This window comes from Crocodylus porosus, unplaced genomic scaffold (assembly GCF_001723895.1).
Source record: "Crocodylus porosus isolate Cpor-Errol unplaced genomic scaffold, CroPor_comp1, whole genome shotgun sequence".
NCBI lineage: Eukaryota > Metazoa > Chordata > Crocodylia > Crocodylidae > Crocodylus > Crocodylus porosus.
Window position 1 is genome coordinate 32227924 of NW_017728909.1, and position 18664 is coordinate 32246587.

The 18664-nt window shown below is 42.7% G+C and overlaps 1 protein-coding gene across 2 annotated transcripts in view; it reads right to left on the reverse strand.

Moving 5' to 3' along the window:
- Positions 1-18664, reverse strand: part of EMB (embigin) — a 41982-nt gene that overhangs the window by 13342 nt on the left and 9976 nt on the right. For both annotated transcript variants that reach the window (XM_019532036.1, XM_019532035.1), the window contains exons 3-7: positions 15916-16005; positions 14214-14276; positions 11149-11338; positions 8432-8520; positions 957-1084 (exon numbers count right to left, since the gene is read on the reverse strand). In XM_019532036.1, the coding sequence (XP_019387581.1) occupies positions 957-1084; positions 8432-8520; positions 11149-11338; positions 14214-14276; positions 15916-16005 (560 nt within the window). The remainder of the gene's footprint in view (positions 1-956; positions 1085-8431; positions 8521-11148; positions 11339-14213; positions 14277-15915; positions 16006-18664) is intronic.

An 18664-nucleotide genomic window follows, 5' to 3' on the forward strand; every position in this document is an offset into this window, starting at 1 on the left:
AGGATCCCACATATGTGCAGAGACAGTTGGCAAATAAAGTATGCACCAGGACAAATGTGGAGACAGGGCAGCAGGGCTGTCCAGGGCTGCCTGCTCCCCCCTCTCAAGGCACACTGAGCACTAGCCGACTGCAGAGTGGCTGTGGCACAGTGTCTCAGCCTGGGGGCTCTGCAGCACGCAGAGACGGGGAAGCAGGCAGCCCTGGGTTGCTTGCTTCCCCATCTTCACATGCTCCAGTGGAGGTTCTGGCCTGCAGCTGACTGGGGCACAGCGTGCCTTGAGATGAGGAGCAGGCAGTCCACAGCTTCCTGCTCTCCCATCTCCACATGCCGCTTCCTAGATGGCTAGGGCAGAGGGCTGCCTTCCAGCTAGCCCTGCACTGTGACACCCCGTGCTCCAGGAAGCCCTCCCTGCAGCATATGAAGCCTGGTCATAGCAGCTCTGGGTTGCCAGGCTGACTACATAGGTCGCCTGCCAGTCCAGACTGCCCCAGCTGGATGCACTCCATGTTGTGCACAGGACATTTATTTCTGCATGTTAATTGCACATGTGGACATGCCCCAGAATTTAGTTATTCGCTTTCTCAGTTGAGTGCTCTAACCAGGAGGATGCACAGGTGAAATCAGCCTTGAGCGATGTCTGCCTCTCCCCTGACCATTTGAATCAATTGCTGGGGATAACTGTGAAGTGTTGTGAAGTCTCAGTTAGAGGCACCTAAAAGTGCCTTTTGGAATCCCGGTCTTCATAAAGTTTTCTCTAACGATCAGTAACCATAGATTCAGTAATTTTACCATGTGTATGTTTTTATATCAGCCATAACTAAAGACCAAGGTAGGACTTGTCAGAGTTGTAATAGATCCATGTACCATGAGTTAATTATACTTGGCAAGCAGGTTGCCATTTTGTAATCAGTTTTAATGCAATTGTTCTGCCTGTCCAACAAATGGAAATCTTACCTGGTGACTTCCATTAGTTGTATACCAGATCCAAGTGATAGGAATATAGCTGCCACTTTCACATACTATGACAACAGAATCTCCTTCATAACTGACTATGGGCTTTTCTTTTCCTTTAATTTTAGGCACTAAGAACAAATAGAGAAAAATTATCAAGTGAGCACTAATGGACTTAGCTAAAACACAGAGAGCATCAAAGCATTTTAGTAACACATCCATTCACTTTTCTGTTCTTGTATTAAGTGGAAAACAATTAGATAGCAGATGGCTACTAATGCTTGATCTAATGAGTAGTTGTTTTTGGCTGATAGTCTATACACAGACTTTCCACTGAAGTTTATAGAAATCCCATTTGCAGAACGGTTGCAATACAGTAGTTACAGAAAAGTAGCTTTTAAAGCAAAACCCAAATTCTTGTTATTTTTCCCCATATGCAGTTGAGAGTCATCCATACTTCAAATTGCTGTATTCTTTAAAATGCATAAACTTAATATAAAAATTCCTACAATCTCTAAAATGATAAGACTTTTCACTAAAGACCATAACAGTGTAAAATAGTAATATTTGGTAAGCTATGTGTGCCTATAAAACTTTCTTTGCCAAATAATATACAATTTATCTTGATTTTAAAAAAATCAAGGACTGATGTCAAAGATTTGTAACTATACCATTTATATCATGAAACCTTTGTCAATCTATATAAGCTCCAAGGTAAGTGTCTTGCTCTTTCTTGATTGGACAACCATAAATTTTGAATGTTTTCTGTTGCAAAGTTAAATAAATACATTTGTTCCCAAAAAGGACTCAGGAAAGTTTATAAGACAAAAAATTACAGAAATAGAAAAAACATTCAAGAAGAATCCCTGCCTCCCCCCAACCCCCCCCTCCAAATTCAAAAGCAACCCAGTCCTCTTCCACTTCCCTACCTCTGACTAAGGAGAGAGTTCTCCCCCACAACCCAACCTCATTTTCAACCCATGTTCAAAACCTCTGTAAAAGAGCACCCCCCCCCATATTTTCTCAGCACCCCTCTCTATCTACTCCCACTCCCCAGTTGTACATACTATATTGTGTGTATTCAAACTTTCAGTCTACAAATTCACCTTGCAGGAGCTTGCAAACTAGTAACATTTGACAACCTGGATGCTATGTAAGTATAACAAATGGATATTAATATAACTTAACTGAATCAATATATGATAAAATACATCTCATAGACTTTTCCAGTACTTGCTCAATCTACTAGACCAGCCTTGCTTTATCTGTAAAATCTTAGTTTTTATTCATATATTAGCAATGTACATCAATCCAGCCTGGAGCCTCATTATTTGGTATATATTTATGGATTAATAAAAAACATGTTATATCTTTAAAAGAGCTTTTTTAATTCAGAGTGCCTTTATTACTCGCCCATTTCAGTAAAAAAGGACAGCATCAGTAACACTATTGCCAATCCTGTGTGTCACGGGGCAGGACGCAGGGGTGGCTGTGATGCCCCTTGTGCCCCTTACCATGTCACATGGGCGACCTAGCACCCTCTTGTCTCGGCCGCCATGTCTTTGCTGTTATGGTTCTGTAGTGGAGGCTGCCTACGATTCCCTTGTCCACGGTAATATGTTGGCACTACTCCCCGTCCCTTATAGGGTGACTCGGTGCACCCCAGCCTTAAGGGCTATGCGTGCCTCCAAACCTCCCCTTTAGCACCCCCCAAGCCTCGCAGCTGTTCCCGGATGTTATTAAGTCCTTGCCCTTCGTCGCCCCTCTCTGGCACCCCTGGGCTCACCACGCCTTGGTGCCCCTCTCTGGCACCCCCTCTGTGGCACTCCTGGGTTTGTTGCGCACCTGGAGCCCCTTCACTGGTGCCGCTGGGCCGGTCGTGTAACCTGCGCCCCTCTACCGGCGCCTTTGGGCTTGTCCTGTAACCTGTGCCCCTTTACAGGCGCTCCTGGGCCTGTCACACAACCTGCGCCCCTCCTAACCCTCTGGGGTCCCCACCCTCTCAGAGCCTATGTTGTGCCTCTCGCACCGCTCGCGCTTCTCGCATCCGTTGCCCCTCTGGGGCCTCTGCCACACCTCTCGCGCTCGTTGCCCCCCCGGGGCCTCTGCCGCGCCTCTCGCGCTTGCGGGTCAGGTGGCCCACAGCCATGCCTGGCCCCTTGACCCCTTTCCTGGGTCGTTTGCCCACACTGGACAAAATATCGCCCTCACGGGACTATATCACGCCTCGTGCTCGTGCCGCGCCTTTCGCGCTTCCTTGCCCCTCTGGGCCTATATCGTGCCTCTCGCACTGCTTGCGCTTCCCACGCCCATACCGCGCTTCTCGCGCTGCTCGCACCTGGGGCTCAGGTGGCTCGTAGCCATGCCTGGCCCCTGACCCTACCTCCGGGTCGTACACCCTACCAGGCAACCGCCCTCGCGGGCTGGGGTCCCAACCCCCACTCACCGGACGCCTCTCCGGCACTCTAAAACGCTGTGCCCACTGTGGCACTGCTCACTGTGTCCCTGCTGGGCACCGGGAACCCCCAAACTACTGGGGAGCCCCTGTGAGGCCTCCTCGCACCCCTACAGCCTCACCCGGTCCTCCGGTATTAAACAGTAACAAAAACATGAGCCAAGCAGCTGCAACACAAACCAGAAGCCTACCAGCTTATAACACAAAGCTTGCACTCACTAGGCTCTTCACCATGTTCCTCTTAGGGTTCTCCCTACCCCTGCATCATTGCAGCCGGTCTGCGTGGTCAGGCAGCAACCATCCACCCAGCCTGCTCAGCTCTCCCGCAAAGCTCCTGCTCCTGCGGCTGTCTGGAGGGAACTGCCTCCCAGGCGCTGGCCTGGGCTATTTATAAAGGTCTGGCCCTGCCCCCTTTTTGGCCATGTGACCTGCCTGGTTGCCCCAGCAACCGGCACCTGAGCTGCCCCGGTGATTGGCAGCTCCTTAATCCTATTCTAGGAACAGGGCACCTAAGTGTCCCTGTGACACTGTGCAATTTGGGGAAGAGGGCAAAAACAAAACAAAAAAGGCAATAAATTAGAGGAAGGTAAAGGAAGCAACACAAATTTAATTATTTTACCAAAAAGCCCCATAAAACTGCTGTATTCTGCACAGAGGATTGCTACTGAAGTGGAAAAAAGTTTGGTGTACAGCTCAGTAATAAGATATGGCCCTACATATGACAGTTACAACTGCCACTAGCAGCGTATGTAACTGCCGCATGGACCGTGGATAGTATGTACACAGTACTTGCTGGTTTACATGGTGTCTATCTCTAGTCTTTACACATCCCTACACATAGGGAAGGAGGTAAGGTGCCTCCCCACAAGCCATTGCATGTTGGCCACTCAGAATAACAGATCAGTGGAATACAGGAGCTACTACCCATCTGGCTCAGCCTAGGAGCAAATAACTGAAAAAAGGGAAGAGGACATGATGAGTTACCCTTCCCCTATCTTTGCTTTTTTGAACTAGTTTACTGTACTGGATTAAAGTCCCAGATTGCCCGACATTTTATACATAGCCGCAAGGCATCTCACATCTATTCAAGCTTATTATATGGATACCGGTTGCCAATATATATGCAGGGATACTCTGTACTAGATATTTCCTGAGCAACCTGTGAGCTTTTCTGTAAGACTCTCTATTCTTGTAGGCACCACGGGTGAGATCCTGGCTCCACTGAAGTCACTGTAAGTTTTGCTAGTGTGACTGTATTTCACCATATGGCTCTTTCACAAAATCCCAGCATTTGGGAATAAATAGATCCCTGACATTAACTCATTTGTAATCACACCCTGAGTCAGAATCATACAGACTAGAAGGGACATGGCTGGTTATCTAGTCCAGCTTCTTGCACAGATGCAAGAGTGTCTATTCCAAACTACCGCAGATAACTATCTGGCTGCTTCTGGAAAAACTAATGAAGGAAATCCTACAATTTCCTTAGGCAGGGTGTTCCATTGTCCTATTGCCCTTAGGGCCTTGTTACATCTTACACTGTGAGCCATACAAGTGTTGAGCGCTAGCTCAAACTTGGAGCAAACACTTCAGGTCAGCATGGGCCTGAAAGATGGAAAGGTAAGAATTTCTCCTCCTCCCCTCTCACTCTGGGTTTCCCCTCTGCCCCCACTCCACCCCTCGCTGTACCTACTTGTAGTTGCTTGGCTGTCTGTCCCAGGGGATCAGTCAAGGAAGGGTTAACTTACCTGCCCAGCTGTCAGCAGCTGATCTTCATGGAGCTGAGCTTGCCAAGAGAGGAGTAACAGCAGCAGTCCCAGCTGGGCAGACAGGTTAATCCATTCCTGCCTGCTCCCCAGGGACAGACAGTGTAGGCAGCCACAAGTGGAGGGGTAGGCAGGGATCTGGGGTGCTGGAGAGGGCAGGTGCACCAGTGGGCCTTATCTGGGGTAGCAAGGGAGGGGGGCCAGGTAGGTTGTTTACACTAAGGTGTAGCCTAGACTGGTTACACCTTAGTGCAACACAGGCTGTATATACATGAGCAGCGAGACTTCTCTGATGTGCTGGAATTCCTGCATGTCAGAACAGACTTGATTAAGTCTGCCATCCATGCGCTTCAACATGGTGGCAGGGGTGCTTGAACTAAAGCTTGTTGAATGAGCGTTAGTTCAAGTGCCCCCACTGCCATTTTTAAGCGCGGGGATGCTGATATGCTAGACAGCAATGACACTTTAGAGCCACTCTAATTAACACATCCCCCCCGGGCACATGTAAAAATGCCCATAGATCAGCTATAATCCTGCCCTGGACTAGCATAACTTTGAATTGCATAATGAATACTTAAAACCAATTTTAGGTGTTAATGTGCAGACAATCTGGATGTTAAGAACCCAAGGAGTTTTTCCTGAGATCTGATTTAAATCTGTTTTGCTGCATTTTAAGTCTATTTCTACATCTCCTGTCCTCTGGAAGAGAGAAAACAAGCAAGAGAGAGCAATATTACCTGATCTTCTTTATGGATGCCTTTCATACATTTGAAAACTGCTCTCAGGTCCCTTTCACCTCCTGTTTTACAAACTAAACATACCTAATTCCTTAAGTATTTCTTAATACAACTCACTTTCCTAACCTATTGGACCTGCATCCTTTTTAAAATGTAGTGCTCAAGACTGGACATAGTACTTCAGATCAGGCCAAACAGCATTGACTAGAGTGGCACTACCACTAGATGCAATTCTTTTGTTAATGCAACCCAAAATTGTGTTTATCTTTTTTGTGACAGCATCACATTACACTCACGTTACATTCTGATCCACCATGCTACAGATCCTTAGCAATGCTACTGCTAAGCCAGCATCTATATATGTGGCTTTTCTTCCCTATGCATAGAACTTTGTTGAATTTCATATTGCTGTCTATAGCTCAATTCTTCATTTTACCAAGAACCCTTTTCATTTTTATCCAACTTCTGAAAATGTTTAAAATTCCTTCCAGTTTTGTCTTGTCTGCAAAATTGACCAGCGTACCCTTTATTTCTGTATCCAAGTCATGAACAAAAATGTTAAGCCTGAACAGCCCCCTCTCTAACTCCACTTGAGGCATCCTGCCAGTCTGATTTTAGTCCATGAATAGATCTCTTTACTTGTTACTCAACAAATTATATGACCTTATCTGTTTGTAAACAGCTATATTAACAGATTAGTAATTTCTTGTGCCTTAGAAAGTAGTCTCATCACATTACCACTGGAAGATACAGAGCTTGCTCTTTCCTCCTTTCCTGAATACTGGCATCAATCTGAGAGGATGTCAAGACAGCTTTTATGGCATCAAAAGTGGCAGCATTCAGCTATTTTAAAGCAATTCTCCCATCTCATAGTAATAAATCAACAGGTCCCTATTCATTGTGTTCTGACAGAGGTGACTTCTGTGTTGATTAAGTCTTCTTAGTGCTAAGACAGTAGCTATTTTATACTTTCAGAAGGATAAGACTTCCTCTGACCTATTTAAAACAGACTAGAGTACACATTCTGTTAAATCTTATCCAGGTGCTGGTAAGTAAAAGTAGATTGACATTTTTTGATGTGGAAAGACAGTCTAAGTAAAACAATATACTTCTTTCTTTTCCCTTTTTTCCCCATCAACACAGAAATAAGTGCAGTTAGCAGTCTTCTCTCTAGTGGCTGGAGGTTTGAAAGCAGATGTCAGTGCTGCTATTAAAGACTTTGTAGCAAGAGGGATAAAGTTCCAGCTTCTTTCTCAAAGTTATGTGACTAGATATCCTGCTGAGATAAATCAGCATTAGCTCCACTCACTACAATGGTACTGAGCTAGTATACTTCAGCTGCAAACTTAGCTTACTAACTGCAATTCCTATAAGGCTTATAGTATTTTTAGGGCATATAACCAGGTAGATATATTGTATTGTTCACTGACTCAATTGTTTTTTTTGACAGACCAATGAACACCAAACACTTTTCTGTATGTTTTGAGTTCTCTTTAACCATTGCTGTTCTTATATTTTTGTGTTTTGCTACCTTATTATTTTACGTGATGCCAAAAGTCAGGGACAGAACTTCCTTTGTTGGAAATTCTACAATATTTTACATTAGTTTCAATTGTTTTTAGGTCAGTTGAATTTTTCCTGCCAATATTTAGGGTACGCTCTAATTCCTAACATATCCAAACTGCATGTTTTTAACACACTCGTGTATTCTGTACAGATATATAAGACAATGTACATATTTATTCTGAATTAAATAACGCTTTTTCAATTGCCCATTTTCATCTGTATCTGAATTTGTTATCTAAAACCAGTTCAAGTATTTATGTCACTACTGATTCTCCTGTGAATGTCAATTAAGTCTTGTTGGTCTGAATCTGCAAATGTGACTTGAAATTTCACTGTTTCAGGTTTTGGCAGTAATGAGTCACTGATAACACTAAAAAGCCTGATTTCAGACAGGAATGAGTACCCAGTCACTAAAAAAAAAAAATCAGACCACATGAAGAGAAGCACATTAAAACTGAGGCTTTTAAAATCATTAATCACGTTTTAAAAACCTTAAGTAACCTTTTACCATGAATGCTCAAGTTGTGTGTTCAAGCATGATCCTATTCCACAGCTGAAAAACAACTAACACATAAAAACCAAATAGGTCTTCTTTCTGCTCACTGCTTTTTGCTTTGTCTTTATGCTAAGATGACGATTCATTACAAAAGTAGACAGGTTAATGTTTTTTCAAAGACTTATGCAAAGTGGTATAGGGAAGAAACTCATATCGTGTGTTATTTTAATCTTTTCCCAAAACTTTTATTTGCATGCCTCACAAATGACAAATATAGATAACTGGTATTAATTCTCACTTACCTGCAGTGTTTTGGCTGGTACTTTTCAATCCAAATTCCAGAGTCAGAAACCTAAAAGTTATTCAACTGTTTTTTCTCAACCATTATAAAATATGATCACAGGACTTCAGTGTTTATACGTCCTTAAACTGAAACAACCAGAGTTAATACAACTTGCCTTTTAAATGAAAGACAGCTTGCACTTCGTGTTCACCTTTCATAACACACATGTAACTTCCCATGTCTTTTTTCTCTCGGATCTGCAATCTGAAAAATTGTGAAATATTTTTTTATTCTACTTTTAGATACCAGGTACTTATTCCTCATATTTTAGACACCAGATACTAAGATGAAAAATAATTACTGAACAAAATAAAATTTGCAGAAAGATGGGAGTTTGGGTTCTTAATACAGGCTAAAAGAAAAAGAATATACATACCCTGTGAGAAAAAAATGTGAGTCTATGATAACATCTTTCTTTTCATCTTTCTGTAATTCACTAACAGAGACTCAAAATTGAGTATCTTCCCAAAGGATATGATGTAATTCATCCACAAATGGTTGGTTTAGGTGACCATGTACTTAATGAAATGGACAGAGCTAGATTTCTTTTAAGTAGACTTGAGCAACTAGGTGCATTTCTATTCTGCCCTCAAGTCCTAAAAATCCATTAATGCATCTACTTTTGTAACACACTGGGCATATCTATATGTGAGGCTAAACAAGCAGTAGAATTAATTCTAATGCACATTACAGCAATAGCATAGCTTTTGCAGTGATTCACTAATATGCAGCAGAATTAGTCTACTGCACATTAGCATCACTTAAAAGGCATGCACTGGGACTACTGCAATGTAGTGCCGGTTACTGCACATTTAGTTAGTACCTGTTATTACAAGTACTAAACTTAATGTGCTGTACCTACAGCACATTAATGCACATGTAGACATGCCCACTGTCATCTTATCCTGAAGACTGAATCAGAAAAAGCAGCAAGGTGGAGAACTCATCCACCTTTTATATTAACAGTTTTTCACATTAGAACAGAATTGCATTCAGGGGCTTACATCCACTTATGTGTCTAATGGGGGAATCTGTTCCATAGTCGTTACTATGCAGGAAGTCAGAGCAGATGAACATAATGCTTCTAAACCATGTTCGGGAGCCCTGGAATGAAGCACAGCATTCCTATTTGTGTACTTACTACATCCCAACATATATGTAAGGTAACCACCAGATGCATGCCAGTCAGTATGCTTGCTGTCTCTATCATACTGACCGGAAGGTGCCTAATGATACTCCGAAGTGGTGAAGTGTACCCCTTTTCGCATATAGCATGAGCTGCACTACAGTTCATAGTCTCTAACATGGCCTAGATGAAATCTAGATATGGCCAATGAGTTTATGATATAATAAGAACTAGAAGCTAGACAAATTTAGACTGGGAAATCAAAAACAAACAACTAACTGTGAAGGAATCAACAAATCCTAATTAGTAGTCCTAGCAAATGCTTCAGAATTGTAGATTTTTAATACAGAAAATAATGTTTTTCTTTCTAAAATATATGTTCTATTTTTTCTCGTAAGAATGAACTCAGGAAAATTGTATGGCCTGTGTTATATAGGAGATCAGACTAAATTATGACAATGGTCTCTTCTGGCTCTATACATTTTGAATCTAGAAAATTAAAAATGGCAGTCCAGGGAGTTCATATCTAGAAACTTCTATATGCCTTTAAAACTTCCTATGAATAACAGAGTTTAAATGCATTTCATATGTTTTTTTTTTCCTTTTTCTATCTATTATGCATTATTCATCTGCCTTTTTACCCAAAAGGATTAGAAACCATAGACATGTTGATCTGGAATCATTGGGCATTTATACACATATTTTTGTCTGGTCTGTCACACCAGAAATCCAGCGCATCAGAGCAGACTTGATCTGGAGCAGGGCACAGCCCATGGTGCCGGGGAAGCATGTAGTTTGGGATGCCCATGCAACACGGGAGCCTGTGGCTGGGGAGCTGAGTGTGAGGCCAGCATGCTTGCACTACACATGCTTGTGAGGGGGAGGGGTGGGAAAAGCACCAGTCCAGTTTGCAGAGCAGGGGACCTGTGGCCCATGCTGGTGTGATCTGTGCAGCATGTGGCTCCCTCAAAGGGCATGCAGCTCCCAGCCACTTAGAAGCTGGACAGCCCTGTTCTAACATATTCTTAGAAGACTTCCCATATAGGAGATTTCACAGCATCCCTAGTTTGCCTATTGGGTTCTTCCATCTTAATGATTTTGCTAATAGCCAAACTAAATCCTCTTTTCTGCAAATTAGGCTGGTTTGGTTCTGTGCTTCTGTCAGTGAGTATGTAGAATGAATGATCACTGTCTTCCTTCCAGTAAGTAAATAAAGTGGAGGAGGGCAAAAGGCTTTTTCATCTCTTATCCCCATGGTGGGAAGGAGAGTAGAGGGACAGAGTACACCAGTACAGTTTAAGAGGACTAATCAGTAGCTGGAGTAGCAACTGGCTGAGAGAACTAACTCAGTCACCTGTTCCCTTTTCAGTTTCCTTTGCTTAGACCTCAGTTTACCAGCCAGAAGGAAGAGGGGATTTCATTTTCTAAAGCAAGAGGGGACAAAGAGAGGGCAGAGTTAATCTTAGCCCTTTACTTGATGCATGGCTTCCATATACCAGTTACAGGAATATATTAAACCTAACTGCACCTTATTCAGTGTGACCTTTTAAAAGTCTAAGCCTTTTATAACATAACATTTTTCTATTCGGTAAACTTTTGATCGGATATCCTGAAGTATGTGTGTCACAAAGCTGCCCATAGCTACCAAACAACAAATGCATTTAATTGTATTCCTTCAAACGTCAATCAAGAAGGCAGCTACTTACTTATACTGAGTACTCCAGACATTTTTGGTTTCATTACTAGTGACATTACTTTTGATTGGTTTAGTATCCTTCTTCCAAGCCTTTTCAATGGCTACCGCATGAGTAGATACACTGGCCACAGTACACGAGAGTTCAATGTTAGCTGGACTGTCTAATGTGATATTTTTTTCCATTAACGGAGAAGAAAATCCTATCAAAATGAATAAAACAGATTAGAAATGATCTGAAAGAAACAACATGCTTCTTTATTTTAGGAAGGGTTTTTTTTAAGCATATTTTACAATTACTGAGCCAATTTTTGTTTTCACTTGCATTGATGTAAAACCTGAGAACTGCAGTGAAAATACCTTCTTGCTTTTATACTAGTAAAAGGCTGAGTATTTGAACCATTGTTATTTATGCATATAATCTTTAATGTAGACAGAACTATAGTGTTAAGCAACCATTTGTTTAACCAGTCAATTATTTAGCATAAGTGAATCCAAAATCATTCTACAGATGGAAAAGCATAAAACCAGACAGCTAAAGTTTAAGAGACATGGGATAAGGCTTTTGAAAGTGCCTAAGTGACAGATATACACAAGCCACAGAGTCAGGCTGTATTTTGTTTTCTGTCCTCCTAGACATGTCTACACATGATATTAATGCACAGTAAAGTTACTATGCATTACAAAAAGAGCAAAAGAGCAGTAAATTGTCCCCAGGGAAAGGGTCTACATGTGCACTGGCTTAGGAGCAAATTTGCTCCGAAGCACAGCAGGTGAGGCCGGGGTGTTCCTGCCCCCCTGCCCCATTGCAGCAGCCAGGGAGAGCTCCAGGCTGACGGGATGCCAGCTAGGGGATGGCAAGGGGGAGGGGGTAGAGATCAGGCCACATGGGGGGATAGCCACATGACCAGGAGGGTCCTGATCCCCACATTACCAGGAGGCATCCCCGCGTAATCTACTGCATGGTAAAGCGTCTCATGCAGACACACCCAGTGACCCCACTCCTTCAACGCCAAGGTTAGAAGTTGCCCCTTTAATTTAGTCTTTAGCCTACTTGTTAGGATATTTTACTGGAAAAGGGGAAATGTGAGTTTGACCTTTCTTAACTTGAGGAGTCCCTAGAAACAGGGTGACACTTTGAAGAGCAGGATGCTGAATACATGAGACATTGCAGACACTTTAATTACAGCAGCTCCCAAGATCTCCTGTAATTAAAGCCTGTCCTCACCTCGGGGCATGTGTAAAGATGCCCTATGGAAGTAAACTGGATCTAGCCCTGTAAGTCTAACTGTCTTTGAATTCAGCAGGAATTAGACACCTAAATTATTTGGTGGATCTGGCCCTTGGTATTTTTTATAAATCTATCCTGTGGTCCTTCTGAGCCTAGCTGAAAAAAATTGTTATTTGAAGCAACTGTATATTATATTATTTAAGCTATCTTCAGTTCCATCTGCTCTTGCTATTCTGTTCCCCTGAGCTATTCTTGATACTACAAACAACAATGAGAGAACATTTCTAGATGCATGTGTGTGGCTTTTGACCAGTTTCTTGGGTATACAAATGTGAATAGCCAAAAATAAGATTTTTATTGTAAATTGTCATCGCCTGAGAAAAAAATATGTGAATAATATGCCATTTAAGTCATATAAAATAAATCTCTGGCTTCACACCTCCATGCAAAATGCTGACATTTCATTTCAGCCTTGGGCATTCCTACTTTGCCTAATAGATACATCTGCTGTTCGTTGCCTGCCTGAAAATCCTAAAGGTTTCTTTTCCACGGGAGCATATCATGCGGCATCCAGGATGGGTAAAAGGCATGGTGCACTGAGTGCACTGCGCATCCTTTACCCTTCCTGAGAAGAAAGATGTTTGAAAGTGAGCCATAGGGCCCATCTAACTAGCCCTCTGCCCAAGTAAAATATCGTAACAAGTAGGCTAAAGACTAAATTAAAGGGGCAACTTCTAACCTTGGCATTGAGAGAGTCCAGAGGAGAGCCACGCGCATGATCAGGGGTCAGGAAAACAGATCTTACGATGACAGGCTGAGAGCCATGAGACTCTTTAGCCTGGAAAAGCGCAGGCTCAGGGGTGATCTGATGGCCACCTATAAGTTTATCAGGGGTGAACACCAGGATCTGGGGGAACGTCTGTTCACCTGAGCACCCCAAGGGATGACGAGGTCGAATGGTCACAAACTCCTGCAAGACGGTTTCAGGCTGGACATAAGGAAGAATTTCTTTACTGTCCGAGCCCCCAAGGTCTGGAACAGTCTGCCAGCGGAGGTGGTTCAAGCACCTACATTGAACACCTTCAAGAGTAAATTGGATGCTTATCTTGCTGGGATCCTATGACCCCAGCTGACTTCCTGCCCTTTGGGTAGGGGGCTGGACTCGATGATCTCCCGAGGTCCCTTCCAGCCCTAATGTCTATGAAATCTATGAAAAGAATGAATTTCATCCAATAGAAACTGAGACTCTTCAGTGCCTTACAGACTGGATGTTGGTGACTGCTTCCTACTTTAACTCATGGTAAGCTATTTTAATTCAGGATTCAGCCTCTATTGGTCCTATACATTTGTTTCAGCTCCCAAACTTGTAACAGAATTTTTCCCTCACATGATCCACTTGTGGCTCTCCTTGACACCTCCCAAGGTAGCAGGTTGTGCAAGATGCTGAGTTGCTGAGTACCTTCTGCCCTAAATTCCTCTCAGCTTCTCTAAGTGAATTCACTACAACAGCATATTTTCCCCTCCTTAAATTGGTTTATGGTTCTTACATTTTGTCATTCTGAGTTGATAAGACAAAGTGCTTATTGCACCTACTTGTATTTCTAATAAAATGTTTGGAGTCTCATTTTCCGCAGCATAACAGTTATTAGAACAGAATAACAATGAATAATGGGACAAGCTTGCTCATCTTTTCTCTTTTACAAGATCTGTGGTTTAGTATTTTTCTCCACTATAGTGCTATTGATAAAGCTGTAGATGAGAAGTGACTGCACTTTAGGCACATACCTATAGCAATCTAAGGAAATAATTTGTAAACATACTAGAAGATGAAGAATGAATATATTTACCAGGTATGGATATGTTATACGCCATCCACGTGAGATTAGTCTGTTGTGTGGTGTAACGTGGACCTATTGGAAATAGAAAAGCTCGAGTGATATGTTCTTCTTTACAGATGCAATGCTGCTGCAGAGAGTTACTGCTGTAGTGTAATGGGTTCTTTTAATACACAAATACAAACACCAGGGCCTGTCTAATATTAACAAAACAACTGCCCTTATCTAACTCAGTAACAATCAGGAGTCTGACCACAAGAAGGTGTCTGTGACTGTCACAAAGCTGATAGAAACTGAGGGCAAGCGAAACTTTTCTAAATTATGACAATTTAGGAAAAAGGATATTTAGCTTAAGTCAATGAGGCGTACATTTTGACCATGAGGTTTAGTGCAAGTTCTTTTAGGAAAAGAAGGAAGATGAGGAAATGAAGGGTATGATAAATGATCTAATTGACAAAAGTTAACTGGAAACAGGGACTTACTACAGAGCATGTGACCCACAGTAAAGGTTCATATGCTTGCAGCAGCCCTGCTGTGACTACAAACCTTAGCCTGGTTCAGAAGTAAACTGTCTGATTTACCAAGGAGCAGGATTTACCATGGAGCAACTCATGTGCCTGAACTGTCTGTGTGCTTACAGTTACCACTACAGGCTGGGCACAGACTGGCTAAGTAGTAGCTCTGCAGAAAAGGCCCTGGGAGTTACAGCAAACAAGCTGAATACGAGTCAACAGTGTGCCCTTGCTGCAAAGAAGTCTAATAGCATACTGAGCTACATTAGTAGAAGCACTGCCAGCAGATTGAGGGAAGTGATTTTCCCCCCCTCTATTTAACACTGGTGATGCAACATCTGGAGTACTGTGCCCAGTTTTGGGCCCCCCACTACAGAAAGGATGTAGACAAATTGGAGTGAGTCCAGCAGAGGGCAATGAAAATGGTTTGGAGGCTGGGGAACATGACTTTTGAGACGAGACTGTGGGAACTGGGCTTATTTAGTTTGGAGATGAGAAGACTGAGAGGGGACTTAATAGCAGCCTTCAACTACCTGAAGGGTGGTTTCAAAGAGGATGGAGCTAGACTGTTCTCAGTGATGACAGATGACAGAAGAAGGAGGAAGGGTCTCAAGTTGCAGCAAGGGAAGTTTAAGTTAGATATTAGGAAAAAAACTTTTCACAATAAGGATAGTAAAACACTGGAACAGGTTACCTAGAGAGATGGTAGAATCTCCATCCTTGGAGGTTTTTAAGGCCTAGCTTAACAAAACCTTGGCTGAGATAATCTAGTTGAGGATGGTCCTGTTTTGAGCACAGGGTTGGACTAGATGACCTCCTGAGGTCCCTTCCAACCTTAATTTTCTGTGATTCAATGAAATGAAAGCTATCATGTTTAAATCTGATTTCAGGTCCAGTTCCTAAGACATTGAGAAGGTGAGCAACTTGCCTGTGAGGTATTCTTGTCTAACTGATAAAGCCTGGGCAAGCAGTTGCAGCTATAGGACTGACTTCAGCGCAGCCAAGATTTCATTCATGGGTTTTGATTCTGGTAATGACAATGAGTTGTGGTGTGACTTTGGAAAAGCCATCTGAATATTCAGAATAAGAGTCCTGAAAGGTATGTACTACATTATATAAAATTTAGCAGACAGAAGGCTATCATGGCCATTTACTAAAAAGGGGATAATGGGCAAACACCTAAAAGTGGGGGTTTTTTTTACCATCTGTGGATCTGCCATGCCACCCTGATGTATTCTCAGAAAAACTCTCCCGAGTTTGCTGATGGACACCTTCAGTTGTTATAGTTGAACCTGGGGTAAAAAAAAAGGTTACAATTATACCTCCTTTCAGTTAAAAGGATTGGACAAATAAACATGAATTAGAAATTAGGTCTTTTATTAAATAGATGAAAATGTGCACTGTATTTTTTTAGACAGCTGTGTGAGTCAGTGCTCAGCTGCACTTACTATGCAGAAGGATTACTTTCAGTCAGTTTCCCTTAGCACATACATGTTCCAATTGTCAGGGCTTGTTAGTGGCGAAGCAGTGGTGTCAAATCTGCCTGGCCCAGAGTACTGCAATCAAACTTCCAGTTCTGGTACTCAGGAGAGGAAGAGGTTTCTCTGTCACTTCCTCTGGGTGCCCCAAAGTGTGAAGAAACCCAGGGACAAGGTGAGGCCCCAGCTTTGACTCTCCCTGTACATTAGGTGACAGAACTGGCCAGCTGTGCTTGTAGGTGCATTCTCCCTCCCCAGGGTTCCCTCTCTGATATCATGGTTCCACTAATTAACATAATGTTACCACTAATCAGTCACTAACCAAAAAATATGTTTGTGGTCAAAAGCAAAGACAGTACAAATTGTGTGAAAATCTTGAAGCACCTGTGATTTATAGCAGAAAGTAGGCTTTGCTAAACATCCAACACTATAGCAAAAAGAAGGAGGAAATATCCCTGCTCACTGACTCTGAGTGTCAGGTTAATGTCGGCATAGCAATGACATTGCCTTCCTGTGCCCGTGGCAGAAGGCAATATCAGAATACCCATCAATTCCAGAAAGCTCTTCCCAACAATGCCAGTTCTGTCTAAAAGAGACTGAGATTGGCCTCATGACATCTCATTAGCAGAACAGCTGGATCTTTGTGCCAGTCAACTGAATTTGGGCCCAACCTATACACTCTGTGCTGTCATATCTTACCTTCACACTTCAACCTGTTTAAGTCATCAGTGAATTAAAATGGAAGATGATGCTGACGGACAGAGAAGTTACAAGCCTAGTGGCTGTTGGCAGTAGGGAACAGTTGTTTCCCTGTAGTTAATGTCTACTGGTCAAACTGCCAAATAGTCTTCTACAGCAGAGCACTCCAGAATATTGGTAGACCTCAATTCACTTGGGACAGACCAGATAGCTGACTCCCTCTCCAAACAGGAAAGACTGCATGCCATCACCTATGCCCAGAGTTGAGGGCTCTGGAGCCAGGTGTACTGTACTCCTGGTACTAGTGCCAAGACTGAAGATAGGTCTGTGAATTGTCCAGCTGTGTCTTACATCTCCAGAGGGCATCCTGAGACTGACCAATGGTTGTTATGGATCAGTACATGCATCATCTGTATAGTAACTGAAATTCCCAAAATTATAAACTTAGAAGGCTCCAGTGCCAGGCTCTGATCTCTCTGAAAGGCAGTCAGGCAATTCCTGGGGTCGTATGCATTGTATCAATATTTTCATATTGGTTTTGTTCCATGATTCATATGCAGATGAAAGAATGTAAATGAGATTGCCTGCTAGCTGGTGCCACTTCTGTGCTTGAGCTCAGGTGTATGGAACTAGCTGCCAATGTCTCTTCTAATTTCATAGGCTATGCTGAACAGCTTGTGATGGTGTAATGAACTAACACCAAGCTGATGATGGCATGAAGCCAGACAGCAGTGTTGTACATAAAGTTGAATAATTTGTCAGAAATCATTAGCTGCTTAATGAAGGCCAGTGGGCATTAATGGCCAGATGGTTCAATCGATGACTGATTTCCACAGGTAGAAGGCATGGTAGATTTGTACATTACAGACTAAATAAGGTAGAGTTGTATGGCATAAACTTTCATGAGCAGTGGCTTAATTCATCAAATATTGTGAAGGGACTGCAGGAAGCAGAGCTTCCAAACAGAAAGCAGTGATAAGAGTACAAAGTGTAGGGAAGGGAGGAAAAAGAAGGAGGTATTATTGAAAATGGCAAGGTGGGTACAAGAGATGAAAACAAAACAGTTATAAAAGCTAATCCAGATAATAGGATAATAATTCACGCCTGTTTAGACTTTACCTAACACAATCTAGTCTGTGGGCAATTTCTTGGTCCCAAATTTTCTGTTCAAGTTCATTTTTAAGGTGTTGCTGTCTAAGAACAACTACTCTGAAGTCAACGATGCAATGTCCTGGGAGGTGTCTTTCTGGAATGGATGTCACCCTGGTGTGCATTCATTCTTATATGTAGGGATCACCCCATCTGTCCAATGTAGATAGCAGCAAGCACCGTAAGCAGGTGACGGTGAATGTGACACTAGTAGAAGTGCAGGTGAATGAACCTTGGGTGTTATAATACATGTTATTTGATCCAAAGATGATGTGGTGTCTGCTGATGAAAGGGTACAGCCGGCATCAGGGTCTGGAGCAAGGTCTGGCCTTGGTGAGAACAGGAGTTAGGTAGTCTGCTGCTGGAGTTGCTGCTTGAGGTTGGCAGGCTAGCCAGAACAGGTTTGTCCTCCATGGCTACCTTAAGATGCTTGTCATTTTCCAGGAGGGGTTGGAAGTCATTGATATCTAAGGTGTTCAAGCTTGGGGATACAGGTAACAGCCAAAGGGACTAGAATCATAGAAATTTTGGGTTAGACAGGACCTCAGGAGATTTCATAGATTTCATAGACATTAGGGCTGGAAGGGACCTCGGGAGATCATCGAGTCCAGCCCCCTGCCCAAAG